Raw genomic sequence first — 26121 nt, 5'->3', positions numbered from 1 at the left:
TAGTGAAGAGAATGGAAAAAACGCAAGGAAAAATGGGCAAGGCAAAAATAGAGAAAAATGAACAAATATACCTGGTTGAAGGCTCGAGGTAAGAAATTCTTCAAAGGACTCGCCAAATCCGTAGCGTACTGTACAGCGTTCTTTAAGTTCCATGTGCCACACTTCAATCACTTTAAATTGGCATTTAAAGCAAGCTTTACTTATTTTTCGCTGTCATCGCTTGGTGATATATTTATACAGTTTGATTTTACATAATATGGTTAGCTTAAAGGCTAAGGCTTTGATTTTTGATGGGCATGATATACATATTAACAGATGTACGTAATGCTTTTGAACTGAATGCTTGCGATGGTGCGTGATAGCAGCTCAACTGATTTTGTTGCGCAGATAATACTTGATGAGCTGAATGCACACCTCAGCATCCTCGGCACTGTCGTGGCCAGCCTCTGTGGAAGAAGGAAATATAATAATTATAATAAACTTCTTACGTCAAGTGATAAAGTAAAAGACTAGACACACTCACCGCTCTCCTGTATAATCCGCTTTAGGTTTTCAATGCACAGTGTTTTCAGAGCTCGCTTCTTTGGCGGTCCCATCTTGTGGGGAAACAGCACCGATGTGTCCACCACAACGTCGTGAATGAGTTTGAGTGCCTTCAAATCGCTCTCCAGACTGTGGCCAACGAGCACGGTTTTGGCATGGAACATGGACATCAGCACCGCCTGAACGTCGCGTATGGTACGCGTCTCATTGGAGAGCATCGCCTCCGTGATGCCCGAGTAGCTGAAGTCAGAGTATTGCAGATTAATACGAAACAACCGAAAAGCTACATTCACCCACGTCGTATTGTAGTCCACAATCTGGTTGTCCGGCTTGACAAGAGCATCGTAAACGCTGCGTCCATTTATGTCCACCACCGTAACGCGGGTTAGCTCTATTCCGTGTGTGGTATAACACATCTCGCAATCCAGTGCATATATGTCCTTCTTAGTGGGCACAAATTCCTCACCCCGTTCGATCGTCTTCACGAAACAGGTGAGCTTTTCCGGATCGTAATAGTCGCTGACGTGGTAGTTGGCATAGGTGCAGCCTGGAGTGCCCGCCGGCTGCTGGCAGCAGCGATGCTGGTGGTCCGTGAATCCTCGTCGATATCCCGTGCTTTTCGGATGGTAGTTGCACATGTCAAAGCTCTGGTGCTCGTATATGTCCAAGCTGAATACCTTGCCGCAGCGGGAACAGTAGCGCTCTTTCTGGTTGGGACGACGGTTGGGGCGGCAGGCGCGTATCACTGCGGATCCGCGCTTATCGCCCGGACGCGGATATCCGTTCTCCACCAGCTGCTCTTCAGTCAGGCGAAGATCGAATACCATTTTGTAAGCTTTCTCGGCGTCTAAAGCATCGAAAGGTTCGCCATTGCCCAAGGAGCTCAGTTTTCTGCAATAGATATATATTTAATGTTTGTTAGGGTAAAGATATCAAAAACTTTTTATATGCAATTGAAATGTTAGAAATACGTACAAATGTCATAAAAGTTAACATTCATGACTTCCAGGAAGAAATGTGAAGTCATAAAGAGAAATTATGCTTATGTTTACGTTTATGCTTGTGGCCAGTGGCAGTATTTACAATTAAGCGAATTTCATCTTATAATGTGCACATAGAGAATAACTATAGTTTAGTATACAAACCCACCCCTTTTTCTCTACGCTCCAGGATGTGGTGAGCGCCCGCTTGCCGCCCAGCATCATCTCGTGCGACACAGTCTTGCAGGCTACGCTCGGCTTGTTTCCCGCCTCTAAGGCCTCCTTGCGGAGCTTGTTAATCGCCAGCATGCAGCTGTTCTTGTAGATGGCAGGCGTGTTGCACTTCTTAAAGACGGTCAACTCCTCCACCTGGGCGCGCTCCCAGGCATCTGCCAGCTGCGGATAGATGACGGTGCAGTGCCTTACCATCATCTCATAATACTGAATGCGCACGTTGTATGATATCTTGGAGCTGCTGGGATCTAGGACGGTTGGCTTCTCCGCGTTGGACACAGGAGCCGCTTTGTCTAGCGCAGCAGTGGGCTTGTGAGCCACACGGCCGGCGCCCTTGAATGATTGTGCAGGCGTAAAGGCTGGCTTCTTCTCGGCCTGCAGCTCCTCGATCTTTTTTTTGGCCCGAGCGATGGCCACAATGTTGGCCACAGGTGCTATGCTGCGAGCTGGTAACCAAAAATATTTGAATTTGAATTATTATATATTCCAAAGTGGTATGCTCACCTGATCGCACTGGTGGGGTCAGAGCACTTCGCGAAATAAGTGGCGTGAGGTTGGAGTTGACCTTGGCCTGACGGAGCTCCTCCTGCGCTTGGCGCACCCGCTCCTGTGCCTGACGTACCTGCTCCGCTGAGGCTTCGGCTTGTAGCTTCTCCTGGCGCCGCAGCTCCGCGCGGCGGTTGAAGATCGCCTGCATGGCATTACGGACGTGATTGGGTTTGCGCATCGCCGCCGAAGGAGCCAAATGAGGCGTGATCTTGTCAGCATTCTCGTGGGCCACCCGGCGCTTCTGCAGAGCCGCCGTGGCTGCCTCGGTGAAGGTATCAATGTCCGGAGAAGGAGCTTTGCGCTTGCGAGAACTCTCCGGGTTGGCATTGCCGCCTTCGTCCTTGTGCATCTGCGCAAATTTTTTTTCCATCTCGTCAAAAATCATTTCACACTGGCGTACAATTTCTCCTTCCGAGGTGTCTGCTTCAAAATCAAAGTCCATGTCATCCAGATCATCCATAGGTTCTGCTGGTGTCAGTACAGCTGCTTCAGTATCCTTATCCGCCTCCGGTTCGCTCTTTGAAGTGCCAGCGCTTTTGCTGGAAGACGAGCTCCTCTTAGTTTTGGACCGTGAACTCGAGGAACTAGATTTGTGATGATGGCTCTTCGAGGAGGATGATGAAGAACTGCTCTTGTGCCTGCTACTGGAACTTTTGTCGTCGCGGTGCTTATCGCTGCTGGATGACTTTTTGCTGGAAGAGGAGCTAGATGAAGACTTGTGCTTAGAGGAACTTGAGCTTGAAGTATTTCGCTCCTTGGAGCGCTCCTTGTCGCTGTGGGAGGACTTTCGCTTATCCCTATCATTTTTTTCCTTCTCTCTGTCCCTTTCCTTGCTCTTCTCTTTGTCTTTTTCCCGGTCCCGGTCCCGGTCCCGATCCCTGTCTTTGATCTTTTCCCTTTTCAGCTCTCTGATCTTCTTCTTTTCTATATCCCTTTCCCGCTCCTTGCTGGGCTTTCGATCCTTTTCGTGGCTATCCCTAGCATCCGTCAGTTGCGTATTCTCCTGGTCCTCCTCGTTTTCAGCTACCGTATCTATCTTCTGTTCTTCGTCGTTATTCTGGACTTGCTCCTCAATCTCCACCTGCATCTGCTCATCAATTTCCTTTTCGAGTACCGCCTGCCAATCGTCATATTCTTCGCCATTTGTAACAGATGGCTGGCCGGGCACATATTTGGGAGCACTGTCCACGGACGCCTCCTGCTTCTTCTTAGCCGGCGATGCGTCAAGAGCCGGCTTCTCCGGGTGGTACTCCAGATTGGACTTCTTCCGGGGCGCACATAGCGTGATCTGGGGCAGTGGAAGGGAGAGCAACTTGGGTGCCGGCTTGTACTTGGGCACGGGGGAAGGTTCTGCAGGTGGAGCGGCCTCCAATTCGTCTGTAAACCGAGAGTGGATAGAATTTGTTGCGAAATTAACTGGACGTAATTCACTCACCTTTGCGAGCATGCTTAAAGTGGCAAAAGGGGCGCTTGCAGGACGCCGCATCCTGGCCGTCAAAGTAAGGGCACAAGAAGCCCTTAAAGAGACCCGTGGATGGCAGCATTTCCACCTCTTGCTGGGATTAGAAATTTAATAAAGCCGCTTGAGAAAACAAGCGTCCCAAATTTCTTTCTATTCTTTCTGCCTGTCTCTTTCACTCATTTCGACAGATGTCAGCTGTTTCAGCTGCTGGCGGCGTTGCCAGATAGGCGTCAGCATGGATGCTATGAATGGATGCTAAGGAATTAAATTAAATAAATTTAAATAAGTTTTAAATATTTACAAAACATTGAATGACCTATTTAATTAATAATTGTAAACAATATTCGCATTTTGTTAACGGTTACAATGTACGTTTATGGCAGTTGATTGCATCAATCCGGGAGGATTATATCTTGCGGTACGATGTACAATGCTATGCGATGTTAATAAGAATAAGATGTACGTAATAAGAATGTGGTGACTAACGGTATAAACAAATGGTGTAAAAAGTCTGGCAACTCCTGCAAACAGCTGTTTGCTGTGCCAATTTCCTATAGGGTCTTCGCCGCTTGTAAACAAAAACGCAGCAGTATAATAATAAAAATAATTGTTTAACCTATAAAATTGTTTGCTTATCTAGCCTAATGAACTTGATAGCTGCGGAACCGTTTTAATTTCGATCGAGTGCATCGCAAACTGAAGTTCGGGCGCGACATTCAACTGCCGCCTCATCGAAGGTTTGTGTGGGTGTGTCTGCTGGAATATGTTATTAAAAAAGAAATTCATATAGAAATTCAAATGAAACCGGCCATTATCGGTGGCCGACTGTCTGCAATAGCAATGATTAGGGTGATATATTATCGCACTGAGTCAGTGGACGCGGGTGGCGGATCCCACGGTGCGATAATTCAAGTGCTCCCCCTCCGGCAAGGTTTGCTGTGATATGGAACCAACCTATGGATTCAGTCGTATAACGGCAGTCTGGCGCTTCAGTTGTCTCCGGCAAAAGTGAATTCCCCATCGAGTACAAAGGTCAGTGGGCTAGAAATTCGCCTATGATTTCACCAGTGCGCCGGGAGTATAAATATTTATAAAGCTCCCCAATCCGGACTTTGTCCAGCTTGAGGAGATTAGTGAAGATAGTCGTCTAGCTGCAGTCCAAGAAAGATTACGTTCAACTTGACGCATAATCCGCTTAGTTGCACATTAAGTGTTCTTAGTTGTGTGGTATTAATTTGCACACCATTTTAATGTTTAACCTATAAGATGAGATCAATTTATTTCCGATGTGAATGTACTCAGTAATGTATTGGGTGAACTTTGGACCTGACGAACGTAAAAGCGATTCCCGATATGATTATTGTACTAATCTGACTTAGGCCTATAGAAAACCACCACACGCGCAGACTGATATCAACGATTCCAACGTGTCCCCCGCAGCTAAACCACCATGGACCGGGCTAGTCTATATTTTATGAGCAAGGATGATAAGAACACCTTCGACTTCGACGAGACCTTACCTTCGCTCCCGCTGCCGGAGCTTAGGGACACCATGGAGCGCTACTACAGCTGCATCCAGCCATTCGGGACCAAGGAGGAGTTGGCCCAGGCCCGCAAGACTATTGATGAGTTCCAAAACGGAGTGGGAGCCCAGCTGCACGAACAGCTCAAGAAGCGGGCGGCCGGCATGAGGAACTGGCTGGGCACCTGGTGGGAGGACTACGGATATCACCTGATTCGGATGCCGCTGCTGCCCTACCAGCTCATGGTCATGCCCTCGCAATTGGAAATGGTGGGCGTGCCGGAGACACCGGAGTACATGCTGAAGGTGAGTGGACCCACACCCCAAGCTCTATAAGAACACAAAGTTTAAGATTGCCTAATTGACTGTATAATTTTCGAAGAGTCTGGCGCGCCACATTCACCACTCGCTGGAGTTTTGGGATCTGACTAGAAAGTCCAGCATCAAACCGCTCTCCTCGAACGGCGGTAAAATAAAGTACTCCTCCGCGCTGTACAAGCACTTCTTCTCCACGTGCCGTGTGCCAGGCGAGGAGCAGGATCATATAGAGAAGCATTTTCTCACCAAGGATGAGGGCAAAACGCCGAGTCACATGCTTATTTCCGGCAAGGGACGTCAGTTCATCTTCGATTGTGTGCACGAGGACGACACTATCCTATCGGCTCCCGAAATCCTCGTGGCCCTGCAAAGAGTGCGCAGCATCCTCGACTACGAGCCGTTGGGCGATTGTGTGCCCACCCTGAGCCATGACGAACGCTCCACGTGGGCACGCAACCGCAACCGTTTGAGGGAAATCTCAGTTGCAAACAAGGAGACGCTGCTTCTGGTGGAGAGCGCATGTATGGAGATCTGCTGGTACGAGCAATCGCCCAAGGACTACGAGGAGTCCTGCCAGCTGGGTCTCTACGGTGATCTCCATTCCCGCTGGGCAGACCGCAGCAGCAGCATCATCGCCTTCCGCAACGGACGCTGCAACTGGACGGGTGAGCACAGCTGCTACGATGGCACGGTCAGCATAAGTTACGCCACATTCATGCAACTGAGCTTCCTGGAGGTGCCAGAGCCAGACTGGGCAGAGGCCGAAAAAGGCAATGTTTTGGAGGTCAAGGAGCTGCACTTCCAGCTGGATGATACGCTCAAGAACGAGATCAAGCGCGTGCAGAAGGATATTGATGACAGGGTAGGCAAAACGCCTTTTTCCGAAACCTGTTATTGAACTAGTTAATCCTTTTGTATGTGGTATCCTTAGGGTATTGACGTTACTGTGACCTTCACTGCGTTCGATGACTACGGCAAGGACTTTATGAAAACCCATCGACTGCATCCAGACTCCTTTGTTCAGGTGGTCATGCAGTGGGCCTACTACCAAATGCATAAAGAGTGAGTTCACCTCTGGACTAAAAAAAACAGCACTAACAACACTCCATGGATATCCAACAGAATTGCTCCCACATATGAGACTGCTCTGATGCGACAGTACTACAATGGACGAACAGAGACCCTGCGATCATGCACTTCCGCTGTGGCTGAATTCCTGAGGGCGTCATCCAACAAGCAGGTTGGCGATATGTCACTGGCCAGGGCGTTCCGTAGGGCAGTCGATGAGCACAAGCACTTCATGAACGAGGCGCGCAAGGGACACGGCATCGATAGGCACTTGTTTGGCCTGTGGTGCGCGGCGTATGAAAGCAAAATGGACATTCCCGCCTTCTACGACGATCCGATGTACACCAAGAGCGGCGGAGGAGGTAACTTTGTGCTCTCGTCCAGCACGCTGGGCTTCACGGCCAACGTTGGTTTCGTGGCGCCCATGGTCTTCGATGGCTATGGCGTCTTTTACTCCATCACCTCGGAAGCGTAAGCTAGACACTCCTCCATTATCTTGAATTGTTCTTTAATTTCGTACATTCTAGTGTGTTCATTAATACCACCGCCTATCGGGATAGCCTAAAGACAAGCGCTCGCAAGTTCAACGACATTTTCAAGGACTCATTCCGCCGCATCAGCGTTCTCCTGGAACAATTGGCCAAGGAATCCAAGCTATGAAAAGCTCATCTAGTATTAAGAAAAGATCTAATCTTACTTTATGTCGTCATTGAAATTCAGTTCTCATTTTTAGTTCCAATCAGAAAGTAGATTTTTGGTTTTTCTTTCCATTTTGTTTCAATTAGCACAATTACCTAGATTTTAACGAACAGTCGAATTTAAATATTTTTTATTTGAAATTGGATCCCTAGTTCAACCCACCTTTCACCGGAAACTAAGTGAAAACGCAGACTTCGTTGGTAGTTTGTAGTTTGACAGAAAGGGTGTGCAGCATTTGTAACTTCGTGTTAAACGTTTATTTAAATTCAATGATCGATTAGTTTTTGCAAATACATTTCTCTCGGTAATTCTTGTGTTTCAATTCTAAAATGCGGCTAAATAAGCTAAGCGCCCAGCCGCTTCAATACGTTAGCCGGCCCTAGATACTACGTACAAATTAATTGGAGCTTGCGCCGGATTACAATATATATATATATAATCGTCTATATACGAAAACTTTTCGTTAGTAATTTCGATTATCTGGGAGCTAAATGCTAATTACAAGTGGTTCTCACTGCGTTTCTTTATTTATGCAGTACTTTTTGAGTCGCAGACCCAAGGACAGAATGGGGGAAAAAAAATCGTATGAGTTGAGTTAGGAGCTGGGCTGTCCGCACTAGTGCGGCGGGGGCGGAGGTCGATAGTAGCCAGCGTGCGGCTGCAGCATTGAGTAGCCGGAGGAGGGCGGCGGCGCTATCCGTTGGCCTCGTCTCTGCTGCTGCTGTGGCGGCAAGCCGGCGTACGCCTGCACTCATTCCTGCCCAGTGGCCGGAACTGGCTGAAGGTTCTGCTCGGCAGCCGGTGGAGTGGCTGCCGCCTCTTCCTTTGTTCCCCCACCTGGAGTTGCGCCTTCGCCGGTAGCCTGGAAGGCCGAAGGTCGCTGCACGAACATGTTGTCAATGATGTGATCTATGTTGTCCGAGATGCCCTCCTCCTTCGCTCCACCCTTGACCTTATGCTTTTCGGAGGGCGGGAGAATGGGAATCGCGTTGGTGGGACGACGCTGGGGCAGAGCACTTGGTCGGCTAGTGGTTTGAGCCGGCGGTACAAAGTAGGTTGTGCCACCGACCGTGTTGTAGTTCTGATACGGCTGAGCCGGCTGCGTTGCGGGCGGCGCCTGAGCGGGCGGCGGTGTGGGTTGTGTTACAACCGGAGGCCCTGCTTGGGCGTACGCCACGGCAGCCGGAGTGGTTGGCAAGTAAGCGGCACTAGCCGGATTAACATACGGTGCCTGGGGAACGGGCACTGGAACTGGCTCCGTTCCGGTCACATAGTACGGTGCCGCCTGTGCTTGCGGATATGCGGCTGCCGGCGGGGCATGTGGCTTTGGTGGTGTTGGAACTGCTCCTGCGGCAGTAGGTGGTCCAAGTTGCATGGTCTGCAGTTGGGCCTGCAGCTCCTGTTGCTGATAGGCGATCTGCATCAGAACATGGGGGTCCTGAATCATGATCTGCGATTGTTGCTGCTGCTGTTGCTGTTGAAGATGCAACTGCTGCTGCATCTGCTGTTGCTGCTGCTCAGCCAAGTGCTGTGATGCCTCCTGCTGTGAGCGACGCAAGCTGGAGTAGCGCTTGGGCGCATTTCGTTGTTCCTGATGCAGTGGCTGCTGCTGCTGCTGCTGAGGCGCCTGATTTTGGCTAGCCAGAGAATGCATCTGGACACTGCCCACATGGCTGGGATCATTGCGTTGCTGCACCTGCTGGAGCCGCTGCGAAAGGTTCGACGTGGAAAGCGGCGTCTGTGGAGACTGCTGCGGCTGGGACGGCTGTCGTTGCTGCTGTGGCTGTTGCTGATGATGAGGTTGCTGCTGCGGCTGTTGTTGTTGGTTGGAGCGTGGAGTGGATGGCTTCTGGTTACGGTTGTCCAGTTGGTCTGGCCCCCGCTCCCGCTCTCTTAGCTGCTGTCCACGGTTGTTCTTCTTAAATTCCATGCCATTCTGACGTCCGGGGCCGCCGTTCATCCGCCCGAAGTTGCGATTCTTGGGCTCTCGATCGCGTTCCCGCTCCCTTTCCCTCTCACGTTCACGCTCCTGGGATCTGTGTGGATTGGAGCTACTGGCCAAGGGCTGTTGCTTCTCTGGAACCAAGCCTTCAGCAGCGACGGACCGTCGGTTTTCCTTTTCCTCACGCGAGGATGATGTTCGTGGACCACGTGGCTTTCTTTCGTTGAGCGCCGGGAAGTCCTGTGGCCGCGGCGGCTTGCGCTCCTTATTGCTGGCTTTGAGGTAGGCCTGCTCGTCCTCCCAGTTTCTTGAGTATTTACTAGGCCCACGCGTATATCGCCGGCGACGTCTGGCTCTGGGTGGTGCGTCCTCGTTTCTAATGTCGTAGCCGTATGTTTGCAGCAACTCTGCACGGGATTTGGGAGCCTGCTCCGTGGCCTCGAATCGATCGTGAGACCAGCGATCACCGCCTGAAGCTGGTTGCCATTTTCGCATGGTCTTCGATGCCTGTGAGATCTGTGGCGTTTGGCCAGTCGGCGTGGCACCGGCGGCCGCAAGTCCATTGAGTTCGCCATTTGGCTCCGCCGCCGCCTGGCCAGCACCGTTTTCGGGTTCGATCAGGATTTCTCCCTCGGTCTCCGCCGTCCGATCGTCGTGCTCGTAGAAAGTGCCCCGCTTTGGGATGTACTGCGGATTGCTGCGATCCTCGTCCACCTTCTTCTGGGCCTCACTGTCTGCGACGGAGCGGTCCATCGCCTGCTCCCCTTCGCCATCGTCCGTTTCGCTGCCCACCTCATCGTCCTCGTCGTCCGTCTCAGATTCCTCCTCGCTCCCACTGCCACTGGCGCTGCCGCTGGCACTCTCCTCGTCGTCATAGTCCTCTCCGCCCTCCAGATCACTGGCCGTGTCGTACTCGGAGTCGTGCGGATGCGAATTGGAGTTGGGCTCCTGGGTGGGCGAGGTGCCCGGCTCGACGTCCACGGTGGTATCCGCTGTGGGCGTTACAGCCACTGGCGCCTCGCTGGCAGGTGCAGCCGTGGCCTGGGGGATGTCGGTCGGGGGCGTGGCCGCCGTTGGTTTCTCCACTTCGGCCATCGCGGGGTCTCTTCGGTTTTCTGCCTCGCTACTGCTGCTGCTGCTTCTTCTGCGGAATGACATAGAACGGGATTCTAGGTGTCACTGGGATATCCAAGCCAGGGCTCCGTATATCAACTCACGTGCGAATTCTTGACAAGGCCTAACTACTCTAGTAAGCGTGCTTCTTGTTACGGTAAATTCTAAGAAAAAACCAATAATTTCGCACAATTTTCTCGACAACAACGCAATCAGAAAATAGAAAGTCTAGGGTTACCTTTCTCTCGCCGCAGAGATGCCACACTGTTGAAAACGTAACGACAGGGCGAGAAACGTAGCAATGTGCATACGTATTGAAATAGTGGCAGCTCTGGTAGTTACCGGTTCATGTTAGTAATAAAAAACATATAGAACATAGAACATAGAAAAAATATTCTATTACTTTTTTTTAATAGTTTACAATATTAAGTATCTTTGACAAAAATTCACCTTTGAAGTATAGAACTAAATCCTTAGTATTTCTTTAGTGGCTATCGAAAACGGTATCGACGGCTGGACATCGCTGGCCAGCTGTTGTAGGGGAAGGAAAGAGAGCGTAAAGCGGAGTTCGAATAGAGCGACAGACGATTAATTAATATCACTTGGAATCAGAAGTCGGACAAGAAGCAGACTCCGCAGAACAGGAAAAGATGTCGAAGTTTCTGGGCGTGCCGCTGAAGAAGCCGTCGGAGGTGGATGTGATCAAGCCGCTGAACAATCTCATCCAGAGCACCTACAACGGTGCGTCGGAGGAGGAGAAGGGCAAGTACGGAGAGGCCGTCAACGAATTTTCGAAACAACGCAATACGGCAATTTGGAAATTCTTTGAAAAGTACGAGGCTTCGCTGGAGATTGTGTACGCGTAAGTACCACCATGTCTTTGTGGCCTTCTTCCGGGAATCTCCCGATGAGTCACCCGCACAACGGGGCAGCTAATCACACCCATTCCATTCGATTCGATTCCACCTGGTGCTTCTGTATTGGTGTGGTGGTCAGACGTAAACAAGCTCTCGGATGACGTAGTCGTTAACTAAATGTTTTGCCTCCGGGTTTTGTTGCCTGCTCTGTATTTCCAGCTATTATGACCAGATTTGTGCGCTGGAGACCAAGATATCGGTTAGCGAACTTCAGATACCCTTTAAGTGGAAGGATGCCTTCGACAAGGGCTCCATTTTCGGCGGCAAGATCAGCCTGAGTGAGTGATTCATTGCCATGTGCCAAGTATATTTCACCACTAACCCAACGGCATCCACCATCCACAGCTCACACCTCCTTGCTTTACGAGAAGGTCTGTGTGCTCTTCAACATTGCCGCCCTGCAGAGCAACATCGCTGCCAACCAGTCCCTGGATTCGGATGACGGCCTTAAGCTGACCATCAAACTGCTCCAGCAGAGCGCCGGCATCTTTCAGTATTTGAAGGGAGCGACGCCAGCGGCAGTGCCCTCGGAACCCACGCCCGATCTCAGCCAGGATACGCTAACCGTGCTGCAGGCTCTGATGGTCGCCCAAGCGCAGGAGGTTTTCATTCTGAAGGCAATTAAGGGTATGTAAAATTAATTCACAAAGAGCACGAACACCGTTCACATTTAAATGCTTATCTATGAGCAAAATTTAGTTGTTTACATTGGGCGATAAACTATTTTATCAGGTAAAAGCGTCTTTGGCATACAATAAAAGCACTCAATGCAATATTTTTCGGACAAAGCTTATCCGAAGATATTACTTTTGATACGTGGGGACATTACCCAGTTATTTCCTTTGAAATTATATGATAAGAACGATTGAAATGAATCATTCCATTCAACAAAAATAATGTACCAATCAATGGCTCTAGAGTAATGGAAACACATTCCGCTATGAATCGAGGTTAACATGTTCAAGTATTTACATTCCGGCAGATAACTTGAAGGACCAGATCATCGCCAAGCTTTGCTGCCAGGCGGAGGAGTCTTACGCCGATGTGCTGCGCGCTATGCAAAAGGAGTCTGTGCGCAGCCTGTGGGAGAAGGAGTGGATACCTACTATTGCTGGAAAGCAGGCCGGCTTCCATGCCCTCACCCAGTTGTACCAGAGTCTGGTGTGCCGTGCCGCCAAGAAGATTGGCGAGGAGATTGCTCGCTTGCGCAACGCCATTGATCTTTTCAAGGCGGCTCAGACGCGTAGCGGAAATGAGACCTACTTGGATGAATACTTCAGCCGCGCCAAGCGCAACTTGACCGAGTCCACCAAGGACAACGAGTTCATCTACAACGAGATCATACCAGAGCTGAGCACCTTGACCTCTCCTGGAAAAGCCCAGTTGGCCAAGCCACTGCCCATTGCTGTCCCCTTGGCTGAAAATTTTAAGGATATATTCAGCAGCCTAGTGCCCGTGGAGCTTCATCGTGCTCTGACCGCCTCCGATATGCGCCGCAATGAGATCGTCAACGTGGAGATCATGAAGTTGCGTGAAGCCACCCAGACTCTGAATGCTGTTTTGGCCAGCTTGAATCTTCCAGCGGCCGTGGAGACAGCCGATGGCAACAGTGGGCTTCCGCCGTCGCTAAAGGAAAAGGCCAATGAAGTTCGCCAGAAGGGGGGCATTGAAAATGTGCAGACGATGCTTAAGGATCTTCCCGAGCTTCTGAACCGCAACCGCGAGATCCTCGACGAAACCGAGCGGCTCTTGGACGAAGAACGCGACTCCGATAACCAGTTGCGGGCGCAGTTCAAGGATCGTTGGACTCGCATCAGCTCCGACAAGCTAACAGAGATGTTCCGCACCAACGCGAAAAAGTATCGCGAAGTCATCACCAATGCCATCGAAGCCGACAAGGTGGTTCGCCAGAAGTTTGAGGCCAACCAGAAGGGCATCCAACTCTTGTCCTTGCCACCCGATCAAATCCAACAGTCTCTGCCCTCGGCCAGTGGCAGTGTGGACCCAAACTGCTCCAGCGTGCAGCGTCTTAAGAAGCTGATGGACGACGTGGAGACCATTAAGGCGGAGCGTGAGGCCATTGAGTCCGAGCTGAAAGGTGCCACTTTCAACATGAAGGACGAGTTTTTGATTGCCCTGCAGAAGGATGGCGCTATTGACGAGCCCGCCCTCTCGTTGGCGCGTATTGGCCAAGTGCTCAATCCCCTGCAGCAGCAGGTGCGCGAGAGCGTGGAACGTCAGCAGTCCTTGGTCAGCGAGATCCAAAGCGCCCATGGTGCCTTTGTCTCTGAAACTGGTAGCTGCGGCAGCTCGCGGGATACTTTATACCAGGAGCTAGCAACCGCCTTCGATAGCTACATTGAACTTTCTGGAAATCTGCAGGAGGGCACCAAGTTCTACAACGACCTCACGCAGTTGCTGGTTGTGTTCCAGAACAAGATCAGCGACTTTGTGTTCGCCCGCAAGACAGAGAAGGAGGAGCTGCTCAAGGACTTGACCACAGAGTCCAGCCGCCAGGCATGTCCGGCCACTCCAGCCCTTCCCTCGCACTATGCATCCACATCGGGCAGTGGCAGCGGTGAGTGAAGCATCTTAAGCCGAACTTAACAGAATATATAAACCGTCCATTTCTTTTTAGATATTCCACCTGGCTCCGCACCTAGTGTGCCACCTGCCGCATCAACGGCCAACATTCCGTATCCGGCCCAAGTGCAAGGCATGCCTATTCCATATGGAGCCCAGCCAGGTGTGCCCTACCCCGCCTATGTGCCCGCTCCGATGCCGCAGAGCTTCAATCCATACGCCACCTTGCCGTATCCTGGTAGTAAGTTAACGTCACCGCTTAAAATGAATCTTCAATAATGCTGATCATCTTCTGCAGACTATCAGTACCAGGGATTCCCGCAGGGACCGCCACCCGGCCACTACGGAACATACCCAGGCAGTTATGCCAACCAGCAGGGTGGATATCCCAACCAGAAGCCACCTGGCTGGTAAATGGCGCTGTAGCTGTAATCAAGTTCATGTCCACATGTGCGCAGTCCGTTCCGCCCAAGGGTCAATCGCATGGCAGAGCCTCAGATGAGTCTGGATGGTGGGCAGACAAGATGGGTGGTATTCGGCATTTAATGCTCCGTGTTCTGGTTCTGTTTGGAAATTGTATCATACATGTTGATGGCTTATTGGATTTTAATCTCATATATGAAAACATTATTATCACGTATCACAGTAAACGTTCTTACCCTAGACACGTGTGTTAAGCTAGAGTGAGTTACTTTTTCCTAGCCTGCGAAAGAACTCGCGCTTCATTTCGGCAATTACCCGTGGAGCACACATGCTGCTTACTAAAAGCTCGCAATTAGAACTAATGGGAGTTGTCTCCGGTGGATTGGCAGCTACTCGGAATCTCTTGGAGTTGGCGTTGAGGAGCAGTTTGTACTCCTCGTGGGGCATCACTTCCAAAGGACGCACTGACAGGTTGATACTGTTCAACAAAGTTTTCCAATCCGCTTGGCTGATGTAGTCGGTATCGTAGAGCTGTCGAGTGCTCTTGCCACTCTCTAAATTCTGCACCGCCTGCTCGAACTGGGCAAAGAGGTCGCTGGGCTTGGTAGACACATTATCCAGCTGGTTGGGATTGAGCAGATACTGCTTAACTTGATTGCTCTCACCCCTAACAAAGCTCTCCACAATGTGCATGACCAGGAACTCGTCCAAAATCAGGTCCATATCCACCTTTAGCGGTACCCAGTAGTTGACACTCAGCGATGTGGATTTGGCCTCAACGTAGTGCCACCAGTGACGCGGCACGATTAGTACGTTGCCCGGCTGCAGATTGCAGTGATAGGCTTGCCGGCCAAGATGCTCATAGCTCGAAATCTTTGCCGGATCCGGGGCGTAAAAGTTCTCCAGACAGTAGACACTGGTCTCCTCGTAGGGTATCCTGGTGCTCTGCAGCGGCGTTTCGGGTGGAAAGAGCAGCCAAGATTTGCAGCCATGCACCTGCACCACTATGTTCACGCCAAAGGTGTCGTAGTGACACGGCGTGTTGGCCTGCTCCGATCCCAGCCAGAAGCGGTAGTCGTTGCCGATGTCCGGGAAGCCAAAGCTGGAGAAACCGATGCCGCTGCGGCAACTAAGTGGCACTTCGTCGGCTTTCTTGTACTGGTACGCCGCCCAGTGGGTGCTATCCCCATCCAGGACACCGTACTTTCGCAGAAATTGCTGCATGTTAAGCAGCTGAGAGGATTTGGTGCGCTTTCGCTCCCATTGCGGCGTACTGCTGTCCGCCAAGGCCATCAGCTCGAAGGCTGGCAAACAGGTGGCCTCCTTGTCGAATCTCTTGCACCAGTCGTGGAGGGATCCCTCGAAGCACTCCCATTTCAGCGGAAACTGCTCCAGGACCAGCGGGACGTGGGTGTTCAGGATGAGATCCCTAAGTTTGGAGCTCAGTTCCATGTTTTGTTTACTTTCCTGGTCCAGTATGAAATAGAACTTCATTGCGCTATGGTCACACTGCAAATAGAACGTTTTTTGGCGGGACCATTTAAATTAAATGGAATTCTCAGCTCTGGTAAATTCGTAATCTAATCTAACGTGTAATTCAATTTCACTATGCCCCCGCTTAATGATGGATTTATGATTCTACTAGAAATGTTTTTAGAGCATGCAAGTTTATTTGATTTCCTTAGATATACATAATATCCTTGCTTTAGCTGGTGATTCACTTGGACATCCTCGTCATCCTTTGATAGTGTGTCCCCTTATTCGTGCGGAGGCTGCGCCCAATGCGGCTAAGAACAGGATTAGTAACTTCATTTTTGGTTAAACTGGCTTCTATTGGCCGCCTTATATATATACTCAAAACCTTTTAAGTGGATCTAAATAATTCTCTATGGATTATGGTGCTGTCATTGAAATTAAAAACCAACTAATCCAATTGTCACACATACTTTCTATTTAATTACATTGTATATTATATAATGATTAACTATAATTACGTTATTAATTTACTTTGAAGCGTAAAAAAATTTGTATCCCTTAGATCAATCCTGTTTACTCCATCCATTGGACTTTTTCCAATCCCTTTTCTTTTTACTAATACCAGGTAGATCAAATTAATCAAATAAATTTACATTGCCTGAGATTGCAAATAAAAGAACCGACTTTTTCATTTAGATTTTTGATTTATATATTTCATTTCGATCACTTAGAAGTTAGTTCAATCAATGCTGTTTATTTCATTTCCAACGATCGATTCAGCATTACCGACCTTCTTCCAGTAGCTGCTTTTCCCCATCTCCTCGTCCTTGTACCCTTTCCACTTTCCTTTTTGACCGGATGCCACAATGGCAAAGATGGCCAGGATGGCCGCGTAGATGATGACCAGCCTCATTTTGGTAGGACGTGTGTACAAATGCTGACTTTTATAGGCATAACTTATTTGGCAAAACAAATCAATTCAATATGGCAATTTGCTTAAGATTGTAATCGAACTCAGGCTTTTTAATTTATATATTTGGAATTCATGTTATGTTATGTATGTTAACCCACCTAATGGTATGCATTTAAAAATTTGTGTTAAATTGTGTTAAAAATAAATTTCGCTTTACTTGCAAACAGTAACAGGCGTCAACAGGCTAACATATTTCCAATACCACGTACAGGGTATCAACGATCTTATTGATTTCGAGCGTGTTTCAAGTGCAAATACGATTAGGCGAAATGTTGGTTTAATTAGTAGGAATTTCGAATTACATAATTGCAATCAAGATTGCGTGAGTAACTTGTTCTGCAGATCAACTTGTCCAGTAGTGCCACATGGAACCCCGAACTGCCCCGCACGCAAACGAGTCTTGGTTTTCAGTTGGGTTCGATTCAGTTTGGTATGGTATGGCTTATGCTGTATTTGGTTGAATCCCGGGACTCCAGAGTTGAGCCAACACTTTGAGATAATTATTTTGATATGACGGGCGGAAGTGGCGTTAACAAGTGGCTAGAACAGCGACAACGATGGCCCAGAATTTGTTGCACATTCGTCCAAAGCGATGTTAGCCGACATTTGATTGCCAGTATGGAAATGGAAATGGGTATGGGTATGGGTATGGGTATGGCGCATCCCCTGATGACGACGGCCGTAAAAAATCGATGAGAAGGTCCCATCCTCCAGTTGTCATAAAAGTGATTTACGTCTCAGTTGCGAAACTACAAGTCATTAAATCTACTTAGGCCGCGCACTCCATGTGCCACGGATACGGATACGGGTGAAAAGTTCAACGCTCGTGAGTCAGCAGACTTGGTCGCCGAATTGGGAAAACATAAGCTGCGAAAACAATTATGCGCCCGAGTCGCCAAAAAAGCACAACAAAACACAAAAAAGACATCAAAAAGCATAAAAATAAGCAACGAGAAAAACGAAATCAAGAAGGAAAGAACGAACATACAGCATTTGGAGGTGCGCCATCGCCAGCGTCTGTCTGCCAGATTTGTTGTCATTATGGGTCTGTTACTTCTGGCGACTTGGCGCTGACTTATAAAAATGTATCTGTATCTGCATGTGTATCTGTATCCCTATCTTTATCTGTATGTCTGCGGCTTTATCTGCCGAATGAGAAACTGCGCATGCGCACGCTCGCCCGCTTCCGTTTTGCTTTTTTCTTTTTTTTTTTTTTTTTTTGAGCCCAATCTTAAATCTTCCCATAGGGCTTAGTCAGAACATATAGCCCCTTATATAATTATATATTTCTTGCTCCGCTGAATGGCAGCCAAATTCGCCAGACACTCACCTTTCCCCCCAACCAGTCCTCCTGCCAACAAGTTCACCTTTGTCCAAGTCAACAAACTCGCAGCAGACAGTTCTTTTTTTTTTTTGTCCAGCTCTTTGTCTGCTTGCGAGTATCAGCTCTTTAAGGGAATTGCACTTAAAAATCAGTCAATATTTTTATTTATCAAAACAAAGTCGTTCATGCACTTAAACCTAGCTTGATTATGCCATAATTTATTGCTTGCCGCAGTTGCTTAGCTAAATGCAGTTTGGACTGGTCCTTCGGATGGGGTGTCCTTCATAGGAAAAGGATTTTGGGATTTCCGATCAAAACGATATGTGTATGAAGAAGTGCCACTCGAATATTTCACACTCTGCTGCTAAGCTGATTAAACTTTAGATATTAAATTTCAATTAAATATATAATCCGATTAGTTTCAACTCAGTTTGTGCTCAAATCAAAACCCCTTTCTGAACTTTAAACTCTTTGTTTTTACATTGAAATCTCGAATGAAGTCATGTCACTTTGACACTTTGTTCTTTGTGCTGATATGGCTGACCACATGGATGGATATGAGATGCACCCCACCTGGACCAGCCCACCTGTTATTGTATTCATTGCCGTTATATAAAAATAGAACGCACCCATCGCAATTGTTAAACATTTGGCCAGGATGCTATAGATGTGATCGGGATTCGCCAGGATTGGGTATTCCAAGTGGAAACTGGACGGAAGAGGGGAGAAGCTCCCCTTCGTTAGAATATTGAAAATAGAACGCCCGGCACCGCAGTCTTTCAAGGGTATTCCCTGGGTATACCGAGGGTATGCCGTTGGATTACGAGATGATGTTCTGGTAGAACTGCGGCTTCTTCTGGTGCTCCTTGATGACATAGAATCCCTTGGGCTTGCCATTGCCCGCGAAGTACTTGTGGAAGCTCTGCTTGCTGACCGCCTGGGCGGGTGCATAATATGTGGGTGACTTGGGCTTCAGGGATTTGCGATACTTGGCCTTCCCGCCGCCGGCACTGAAGCCCTTCTCGGCGGTCTCGTTCTCCCAGGGCTGGCGCCACGTGGGCACACCCTGGATGTCCAGCAGTCTATTGCGATCCGCCGCCGAGACGTGGGCGAAGTGGGGCTTCTTGGCCAGCGCCTCCTTCAGGACGGGCAGGTTCCAGTGGTAGATGCGGCCCGGCCGGCCATTCGAGCTGAAGGGAAACGAGACCTGCAATCGAAGCGCACTGATTAGACAACATTAACCGGGCTCAGCGACTGGCGTCCCATAAATCAGCCGTGCTCTGGCAACTAAATCGGGAATGCCACGCACTTGCTCTTGCTCTGGCCAAGTGGAGTCGTTTGGAGTGGAGTGGAGTGTAGTGGATTGCATTGGAGCTTGGAGTGGGGTGGCTCAAACAAATTGCATTTTTAATTGAGGCTCGGACTTGGTTAATGGCCTGCATATTAATTTCTGGTTCAGCCCGGGGATTGGAGCAGCAGTGGAGCAGCGATGCAGTGGAGCAACGGAGTCGTGAGAGCGTAATAATTTTCGTGCCACTGCCTGTCGGACATCCACTGACATTGACACTTGCCGCATTAATTCACACAATAAGGCCATGTATTACAGATCGGAATGCTGTTGTATGACATGGGCACCCAGAGCACCCGGATCGCCGCTGTGGCGGTAACTCTCAGATACCCAATAGCTGCTCGCCATGACCCTATCGAGGATCTATTTATAGGACAAGCTGGCCGGGGCCCAGCACATACCCATTTTGGGGCATTGGGGGTAACACGCATATAAATATAGCAACTGCCGTTCTTGGCTACCAACTGTTGCAAAATGGGTAATCCACTTCCACTGCCACCACAACTGCTGCTCCTCCTCGCCGCCGAGTATTTTGCAATTTGTTTTATGCGCATGCGCACCGATGTTTATCGCGGTCTAGGTCCAAACCTGGCCACATCTCCCCAGATCGACGGGGCTGAGAGCCAGTTCTGGCCATGGCCAGAAGGGGCCAGCCCGGCAGTCAGCCAGATCCAGACCCAGTGCATTGTGTGTGTCTATGGTGTAACCTAATGGAATCCCGTTTACCTTTTTCCCGTTAGCTTTCAACGCCGACGCTTCGGCAACTGGTGATGTTGCAACTGCTGCTGATGCGGCTGCTGCGACTGGTGTGCTGGATGCCATCGTGCTGGGTGCGTTACCTTTGTGGCCAGACTTGTCCTGCTGCTCTGCGATGGAATTCTTCGCACCGGGTCCAGCATAGTAGTGCATATTTGGCGGCAATTTGATGATGAACATGTGTGAATCATCGCGCGAGGAGTGGCGTCGTGACTCAACCGCCAGTCGCTTCCTGTTGTGGCTGTTGGGCGCCTTCACCTTCATGAAGCCCATCTGGCTGCAACGACCAAGTGAGTTGGTGTAAGTGTCGTGTGGCTAGCGTTGTAAGCGGTTGCCATGAATATTTCACTACTTAATTTATGGCTCACAAAACGGGGGAAGGGATGGGTTGGACATGGGACTTTAATTAGGCCCAAAATAAGTGGTTGTCTAACTTGGCAGCGAAAGAAATGTGGTGGCTATAATCCTCAGGTGTTTCTATTCAACTATGCAAACTGAGAGATGCGTAGCTAAGCTATCCCATGTCAAGAACTACCATTTCTAAGTCCCTGTAATCATTTAATCAGACAGCTTAATTGGGATGCAGTATGATGGCTTAATTAAAGTAGCTAAAGAATCTCTGGGCCTAAAATGTGCACTATTATTAATCATAGTTTAGTCTAGAGTAGCACAACCCATATTTGCCCTTAAGTAGCGCTATTAAGCAAAGTAATTTTTAAGCAAATTGTATGGCCCGGTTTATTAATATTTTATGAGTACAAAACTACTGGTACTTAGCCCTCTGATGGTTCACCACCAAGTTTTTCCCCAAGTGTGTTGGCTCACCTGAGCAGCTTCTTGTTGAGTCCATGGGCGCTTCTGGCCAGTTGCTTGGGCTGCTTGATAGCCGTCAGAGGACTCGATCCCGCTCCTGATCGCCTGTCCAGCCTCTTCGACCTGTGCATATGGGCGACATCCTTGGCAGCGGATGCAGTGGGCGCAGCCAGAGCTACCGAATTGCTGGCACCTTCGACCATCGCGGCGATGCACAGGAGGCAGTAGAGCCTGCGGAATGGAGGAACACAGCTTTAATGGTCAGCGTTTTATGGACCGGCGGCACTGGCAGTTTTTATGCGCGAAATTCTATAGGGGATTAGGTGGCCTGCGGCTTGGGCTCCAAGGTTCAGGGTCGTTCTGGCGGCACTCCCTTTGACAGCTGAGATGGCTCGAGGTCTTCATTTCGCGTCGGATTTCGGGGCGGCACCGGTGTCGAGTGCTCAACTTTAAATAGATGTTGTTGGGAGGGGGGGCAGCTCCAGTGTGAAACTGGGAAACTGGAAACCACTGAAAACTACACTCGCCGTTGCTCGAGTGTCAAGTGGTAATGAGGAAGAAAGCGGAAAACAAAGCAGATAAAAATGCAAATGGGCACGTACAATTACGGGTATGATGTGTGTGGCTATCATGGGTGAGAGAGCTGGGAAACCCAAGAGCCATGGGAGCATTAGAACCTTCCACATATCTCCACCCATCGGTGTTGGTGTTGCAATCACCGATGCCTTTCGCTCAGAATGCAACAATATGCTATTAGATTGCTGGACTTTCAGCTGGTCTTGAGGTCTCTGGAAGATCGGCTCAACGACTTTGTCAAGCGAAATGCTATTGACCGACTAAGCCAGAGCACAAAGTACCACATAGTACCACATAGTTCCTCATAGTTCCAGATAGTTCCACATGGGAGTGAGTGCAGCCCCTTGGCGGTCCGGCGCTCGTTACAAATTATCATGGAAATTGGCTGGGCTTTATGCAATAAATGTAACCGAAGGCCAGACGACGTGCCCGGCATTCGGAGCCAAGTCTTAGCCTTCCAGCTCCCAAAGATAATGCATGCAAAAACACAACGAAAAAAGAGCTCAAAAACCTTAGAAGCCAAAGAAGCTGCATAAATTTCGAGTGCAGGAAGGCGAGGAAACCAACAACGCCTCCAGGCGGGATTAGAGGCCAGTCGGGAGCAGGGAGCAGGGAGCAGGACCAGGAGCAGGGAGCTGGAGCAGGCAGCTGGAACTGATGGACGGGTTTATGGGAATATGGGGGCCAATCGATTTTGTGGATTGCAAATCCATGGGAGCCCAATCGAAAGCGCCCAAATCAACACGTACTTAGCACTGGCCACCACATGCTGCCATCGTCTGGAGTGCTCCATCCACAACCATGGAGCACACCCATCACCCATTACCAACCCAATCCTCATTCCCAACCCCATCCCCATCCCGATGCAAGCCAAACAAACACCCCAGGCGGATTGCTCCTGCTCCTTTGTGTCCTCTGTGTGTCTGCGCTGTGGTTTTTGTGGCCATTTTCATGTTAACTCCGTATTGATAAATTGCAGAATAAGTGAATGCATTTTTTTTTTTTTTTTGCAATTCGTATTTATTTTGTAGCTGCCGTCCTGCTGGTCCCGAACATATGCGGCATTTTTGAATTATTAATGAATTACCAGGCACAAAGGAGCCCGCAGCCATGCAACACAAGTCGATGTATGTGCAACACGAGGTTGCGTGTTGCGTTCTGTGTTCTGAAAGACAAGGCATTCGAAAAAGGGTTTTCGTGTGAAAATTCGGCCAAAACGACACCACATCACATCACCTTCGATAATTTTGAACTGTTTTTGGCCCGGACATCTATAATACGAGTAATTCAGAAGCTTAGAGTCCTTGGAATTTAGTGCACATCAAACGTTCTCATCAAAATTGTACGTTGTATAATTGTGAAAATATTGTAAGCAGAGAGTGAAAAATAAAAGGGGTTATTCAAAATGCGCTTTGATCTGAAGGAATTGCTACTGGTTTCCATGTCCACCAGTCCGAATGGAGTCATACGTCGCCACAAGAGATTCAACTTCGGAAAAGTGAGCTACTTGGTGCACTATGAGCTGCAGAAGGGTAAGCTGATGATTTGCCATGTGAAGCAGATTCGACGCACTCCCTCCTTGGCCAGTCGTCTGCACAGACGTCGTCGTCTTCTGAAGCGGATTTTGCATGGAGGAAGTGCATCCACAGTGGTCGCCAAGCCGCCATTTGCACGGGTAGATGGGTGCACTCAAACCTGTCTGCAACACAACTCCATAGCCGTGGGCGTAGATTTGGTGATGGAAAGCGCTACCAGCCAAACGCCGCACCAGGACTGCCTCAGCAGCCAGGTGGACACCGCGGACTTGATTTGCACCAACTCCGCGGAATCACAGACCCCCGATCCCGACCAGCAATTTACGACGATTGCTGTGGGCACAACAGTGCATCTGGACAGTAGTGCCAGCCAAACGCGTATCCAAGAGTGTATTACCAGTCATGTGGACACCTCCGATTTGATCATAGCCGTTTCCAAGGATCAGCAGACATTCAATCCCGAACATGGGACCTTTGCCAGCCAAACAGATAGTAACGAACTGAACTATCGCACCAGCCAAACGGAATTGAGCACCATGACCATCACCACGCAGACCAAGCTGGTCAACGCCTGTCTGGGCATCCAAGCGACGGTTCAGTGTACCGATGCCACGGTGCAAACCAATGTGGACCACCAACACACCAGTACCCAGACCAGCGACGACGAGGAGATAATAATCAAACCGCATATCCAGGCCCTGTACCTCATACAAGAATCTATCCAGAACCAGAGCGACCTCATCCAGAACGAGGTGCTGGAAGCCGTCAATCAACTGGTTGATATCACAATGCTCCAAATCAAGCAAATACGAATGGAGTTGGACCTGCCCAGAGAGGCGTCCTTGGAGCCAATGACACCCAATTTGTCGAGCCAGATCGGGGATAGCGAGTCAAGGGAGAATCTCTCGGGCGAAGCGGAGACCAAGAAAGACTCCTTCAAGTTGAAGCCCAAATACAGGATTGTAAGGTAATGAAGAAAGTTTGCGGATTTTGAATGATTTAGTAAGAGTGGAAAGAATATTTCAAATTTCGTTATATACATTCCATTTTCCATAGGTAACTAAAGTCACATGACGCAAATAAGCAGAATAGCACAGCTGCGCATATATTACATTTTCACACGTTCATCTTAAATCACTTCAGGGAAATTCCGCCAATTTTTAATTTATAAGAATGCCAAGCTATATGCGAGTTCCATAAAGAACAGAAATATTTTTATAGATTTTGAGCAGGAATACTTCCCCCAGTGAGATTTGCCAGGCCAATAACAATAAAAGCTGATTTCGCAGGCAACTAAAAGCGCCCATCCCTACATCCCTACATCCCTCCATCCGCAGATTCGGCAAGAGGTGTTCCATTGGTCCCTCGTGGTACTGTACGATGAAGTGCAAAAGCTGTGGTCTGCACATGCACCGCACCAGGCAACGCGTGCCCAGCGAGTAGGTGACTCAGATCGCCATAGCCAATCTGCACTTATGTACATATTGTATGTCCCGCAGAAACCATGAAACCCAAACGGAAGAGGAGAAGACAAAGGAAGCGGTGGTCATGGACGAGGTGGCCACGCAGACGAGCAAGGATCGTGTACGCTGGAATCTCATGCGCAGCTAGAGCGGATCCACGATGTCCTGGCAACTTACCCCAGCAGCCAGGCCGCCGTTCCCATCCAGCTTGGACGCATGTTGATGAACTTGTGCTTGCCGACTGACACTTTTAGCATGTGGCAAGCAACGATTTCGAGTAAACGCAATCGAATTAGAGTTTCTAAGTCTTTTGCTTGTGGCGCCAAATGCTGAGAAAGTGCATCTAAAAATTCGCGTCAACTACGAGCACGGTTTTCAGTTCGAAATTCGGTATCTTTGCCACTCGGATTTGGATTTTCAAGTTCCGCAATTCGACCGCAGATACGTCCGCACACGATAAAATCTCGCCAAAGACTGAATGAAGCGGGCCGGTCGTCGTCGCAGTTTATGCCACAGAAACAGAACGAAGCCACCGAGTGGATTCGGGTAGTTCAGCTGGGAGCTGCGCCATGTGTGAGTGGCCAACATGACTAACCCACCACGTTGGGTTGGACCAGTGCCCGGGCACAAACACTCTGATTCTCGGAAGAAAGTGAACTGGGAGTTTTTTAGTTGCTATGCAAATATGTATTTCCTGCTTTCTAAGATAGAATTTTACATCCATTCATTAGTCTTATTATATTATTAAGTTTTTAAATTAGACTGTAACGTCTTAAGTTTTTAAATTTAAAGTTTTTATGACATACTTTTTAATTCGATTTTGAAATGCTTGCCTGTTTCTTAAAATTTCTTATATAAAATAAGTTACGTTTATCCGTCCATATCCTTGCCAAATGTAAGGGTATTCGGAATTCGCTGCTTGCAGAACGATTCTTGGCTCTTTCTTCTCCGCCTTTGGTTATTCGTGGACTGGCTTCGTCTGCGAGTTTGGAGTTCGGCTTTTTGTTTACGTACCCGTGCCCCAAGCCGCCTGCCCCACACCATATTTTACCCATTTTTCCGACGGTATGCAAAAGGCAACAAACAACAATAACAAAAGTCACGCTTAACGACTGTGACGTCGCCGCGACTTGGCCAGGTCCGAGCCCATCCCACCATACCCCCCCCCCCCCCCACCACCACCACCATTCCGTCCAGCACTACCACTTTGTATGGCCAGTGTCCAGTCTGCAGATCGGGACTGGCTCCTAAAAGCCAGGCCAAATAATAAACATGCAAGTGCCGAATGGCGTGGCATAGAAAAGAATAAAGAGTGGCGGCCAAAAAGCTGCGGAGCTGAGGTGTGAATGTGCGGAGACATCTGTGACATCCCATGGAAGCTTGGGAGTAGCCCGCTGCTCCGCTGATTGATTACCAGGATGGTACAGTGGTACCATGGTCAATGGTCCATCGTTCATGGGAAACGCCCCCGTGGCAAAGGGGTTGCAGTTTAATTGAGATTTAT

At 49.1% G+C, this 26121-nt stretch overlaps 9 protein-coding genes across 19 annotated transcripts; 3 read left to right on the top strand and 6 right to left on the bottom strand.

Moving 5' to 3' along the window:
* Nucleotides 1–202: 202 nt before the first annotated feature.
* Nucleotides 203–3960, bottom strand: CG12877 (uncharacterized protein). Its single transcript, NM_001038984.3, has 6 exons — nt 3742–3960; nt 2262–3683; nt 1693–2203; nt 841–1434; nt 524–783; nt 203–446 (listed from the first exon to the last, which is right to left on the bottom strand). Exons 1-6 carry the CDS (start codon nt 3848–3850, stop codon nt 367–369), a joined length of 2976 nt encoding a protein of 991 aa, NP_001034073.1. The 5' UTR covers nt 3851–3960; the 3' UTR covers nt 203–366.
* A 348-nt stretch (nt 3961–4308) lies between these two features.
* Nucleotides 4309–7681, top strand: CROT (Carnitine O-octanoyltransferase). 6 transcript variants are annotated; one of them, NM_001347746.1, is made up of 7 exons: nt 4309–4505; nt 4559–4800; nt 5209–5596; nt 5673–6470; nt 6540–6670; nt 6731–7147; nt 7204–7681. In NM_001347746.1, exons 3-7 carry the CDS (start codon nt 5219–5221, stop codon nt 7334–7336), a joined length of 1857 nt encoding a protein of 618 aa, NP_001334705.1. In that variant the 5' UTR covers nt 4309–4505; nt 4559–4800; nt 5209–5218; the 3' UTR covers nt 7337–7681. The 6 variants fall into 6 exon arrangements, with proteins under 6 accessions (NP_001334705.1, NP_733231.1, NP_733230.1 ...); NM_170352.3 differs by lacking the exon at nt 4559–4800; NM_170351.2 differs by lacking the exon at nt 4309–4505 and having other exon boundaries at nt 4656–4800.
* btz (barentsz) lies at nt 7615–10699 on the bottom strand. 4 transcript variants are annotated; one of them, NM_001276098.1, is made up of 3 exons: nt 10669–10699; nt 10535–10594; nt 7882–10461 (listed from the first exon to the last, which is right to left on the bottom strand). In NM_001276098.1, exon 3 carries the CDS (start codon nt 10410–10412, stop codon nt 8127–8129), a length of 2286 nt encoding a protein of 761 aa, NP_001263027.1. In that variant the 5' UTR covers nt 10413–10461; nt 10535–10594; nt 10669–10699; the 3' UTR covers nt 7882–8126. The 4 variants fall into 4 exon arrangements, with proteins under 4 accessions (NP_001263028.1, NP_733229.2, NP_001263027.1 ...); NM_001276099.1 differs by having other exon boundaries at nt 7615–10461; nt 10535–10696; NM_079810.5 differs by having other exon boundaries at nt 10535–10696.
* A 250-nt stretch (nt 10700–10949) lies between these two features.
* ALiX (ALG-2 interacting protein X) lies at nt 10950–14594 on the top strand. Its single transcript, NM_143325.4, has 6 exons — nt 10950–11292; nt 11507–11625; nt 11693–11974; nt 12330–13925; nt 13986–14171; nt 14229–14594. The coding sequence occupies exons 1-6, from the start codon at nt 11081–11083 to the stop codon at nt 14342–14344; spliced, it is 2511 nt and encodes an 836-aa protein (NP_651582.1). The 5' UTR covers nt 10950–11080; the 3' UTR covers nt 14345–14594.
* On the bottom strand, nt 14529–15825 carry HSPBAP1 (HSPB1 associated protein 1). Its single transcript, NM_143324.3, has one exon. It carries the CDS (start codon nt 15803–15805, stop codon nt 14609–14611), a length of 1197 nt encoding a protein of 398 aa, NP_651581.2. The 5' UTR covers nt 15806–15825; the 3' UTR covers nt 14529–14608.
* A 177-nt stretch (nt 15826–16002) lies between these two features.
* Nucleotides 16003–16177, bottom strand: Acp98AB (Accessory gland protein 98AB). The gene has a single exon (NM_001276097.2). It carries the CDS (start codon nt 16163–16165, stop codon nt 16088–16090), a length of 78 nt encoding a protein of 25 aa, NP_001263026.1. The 5' UTR covers nt 16166–16177; the 3' UTR covers nt 16003–16087.
* A 341-nt stretch (nt 16178–16518) lies between these two features.
* On the bottom strand, nt 16519–16742 carry CG43319 (uncharacterized protein; the record flags this gene model as incomplete). Its single annotated transcript, NM_001260411.1, has 1 exon — nt 16519–16742. The coding sequence occupies one exon, from the start codon at nt 16740–16742 to the stop codon at nt 16569–16571; it is 174 nt and encodes a 57-aa protein (NP_001247340.1). The 3' UTR covers nt 16519–16568.
* A 1527-nt stretch (nt 16743–18269) lies between these two features.
* CG12880 (uncharacterized protein) lies at nt 18270–25098 on the bottom strand. Its single transcript, NM_143323.4, has 4 exons — nt 24795–25098; nt 21056–21274; nt 20201–20507; nt 18270–19333 (listed from the first exon to the last, which is right to left on the bottom strand). The coding sequence occupies exons 1-4, from the start codon at nt 24872–24874 to the stop codon at nt 18947–18949; spliced, it is 993 nt and encodes a 330-aa protein (NP_651580.3). The 5' UTR covers nt 24875–25098; the 3' UTR covers nt 18270–18946.
* CG31055 (uncharacterized protein) lies at nt 22926–25428 on the top strand. Of its 3 annotated transcripts, none has more exons than NM_170348.2 (4): nt 22926–22987; nt 23043–24121; nt 24492–24593; nt 24654–25428. In NM_170348.2, the coding sequence occupies exons 2-4, from the start codon at nt 23061–23063 to the stop codon at nt 24763–24765; spliced, it is 1275 nt and encodes a 424-aa protein (NP_733227.1). In that variant the 5' UTR covers nt 22926–22987; nt 23043–23060; the 3' UTR covers nt 24766–25428. The 3 variants fall into 3 exon arrangements, with proteins under 3 accessions (NP_733227.1, NP_733225.1, NP_733226.1); NM_170346.2 differs by having other exon boundaries at nt 22926–23117; nt 23181–24121; NM_170347.2 differs by having other exon boundaries at nt 22926–24121.
* Nucleotides 25429–26121: the final 693 nt, after the last annotated feature.

Source organism: Drosophila melanogaster, chromosome 3R (assembly GCF_000001215.4).
Source record: "Drosophila melanogaster chromosome 3R".
In the NCBI taxonomy this organism is placed as follows: Eukaryota; Metazoa; Arthropoda; class Insecta; order Diptera; family Drosophilidae; genus Drosophila; species Drosophila melanogaster.
Note: the sequence above shows the minus strand (reverse complement) of the source record. Positions and strands in the feature narration are given on the sequence as shown.

What these genes read in the sequence shown, in the direction of transcription:
- btz (NM_170350.2), bottom strand. Translation starts at nt 10,475, where the DNA reads ATGTCATTCCGCAGAAGAAGCAGCAGCAGCAGTAGCGAGGCAGAAAAC.
- CROT (NM_170352.3), top strand. Translation starts at nt 5,219, where the DNA reads ATGGACCGGGCTAGTCTATATTTTATGAGCAAGGATGATAAGAACACC. An exon ending in CACCGGAGTACATGCTGAAG is followed by an intron (nt 5,597 to 5,672) that starts GTGAGTGGACCC and finishes TAATTTTCGAAG; the next exon opens with AGTCTGGCGCGCCACATTCA. An exon ending in TACTACCAAATGCATAAAGA is followed by an intron (nt 6,671 to 6,730) that starts GTGAGTTCACCT and finishes GATATCCAACAG; the next exon opens with AATTGCTCCCACATATGAGA.
- CG31055 (NM_170347.2), top strand. Translation starts at nt 23,025, where the DNA reads ATGCGCTTTGATCTGAAGGAATTGCTACTGGTTTCCATGTCCACCAGT. An exon ending in CCCAAATACAGGATTGTAAG is followed by an intron (nt 24,122 to 24,491) that starts GTAATGAAGAAA and finishes CTCCATCCGCAG; the next exon opens with ATTCGGCAAGAGGTGTTCCA. An exon ending in AGGCAACGCGTGCCCAGCGA is followed by an intron (nt 24,594 to 24,653) that starts GTAGGTGACTCA and finishes TATGTCCCGCAG; the next exon opens with AAACCATGAAACCCAAACGG.
- HSPBAP1 (NM_143324.3), bottom strand. Translation starts at nt 15,805, where the DNA reads ATGGAACTGAGCTCCAAACTTAGGGATCTCATCCTGAACACCCACGTC.
- ALiX (NM_143325.4), top strand. Translation starts at nt 11,081, where the DNA reads ATGTCGAAGTTTCTGGGCGTGCCGCTGAAGAAGCCGTCGGAGGTGGAT. An exon ending in TCGCTGGAGATTGTGTACGC is followed by an intron (nt 11,293 to 11,506) that starts GTAAGTACCACC and finishes CTGTATTTCCAG; the next exon opens with CTATTATGACCAGATTTGTG. An exon ending in CGGCGGCAAGATCAGCCTGA is followed by an intron (nt 11,626 to 11,692) that starts GTGAGTGATTCA and finishes CACCATCCACAG; the next exon opens with CTCACACCTCCTTGCTTTAC.
- CG12880 (NM_143323.4), bottom strand. Translation starts at nt 24,874, where the DNA reads ATGCTAAAAGTGTCAGTCGGCAAGCACAAGTTCATCAACATGCGTCCA. An exon ending in CTCAACAAGAAGCTGCTCAG is followed by an intron (nt 20,508 to 21,055) that starts GTGAGCCAACAC and finishes TGGTCGTTGCAG; the next exon opens with CCAGATGGGCTTCATGAAGG. An exon ending in TGAAAGCTAACGGGAAAAAG is followed by an intron (nt 19,334 to 20,200) that starts GTAAACGGGATT and finishes CTTCGATTGCAG; the next exon opens with GTCTCGTTTCCCTTCAGCTC.
- Acp98AB (NM_001276097.2), bottom strand. Translation starts at nt 16,165, where the DNA reads ATGAAGTTACTAATCCTGTTCTTAGCCGCATTGGGCGCAGCCTCCGCA.
- CG12877 (NM_001038984.3), bottom strand. Translation starts at nt 3,850, where the DNA reads ATGCTGCCATCCACGGGTCTCTTTAAGGGCTTCTTGTGCCCTTACTTT. An exon ending in CTTTAAGCATGCTCGCAAAG is followed by an intron (nt 3,684 to 3,741) that starts GTGAGTGAATTA and finishes CTCGGTTTACAG; the next exon opens with ACGAATTGGAGGCCGCTCCA. An exon ending in ATTGTGGACTACAATACGAC is followed by an intron (nt 784 to 840) that starts GTGGGTGAATGT and finishes CTCTGACTTCAG; the next exon opens with CTACTCGGGCATCACGGAGG.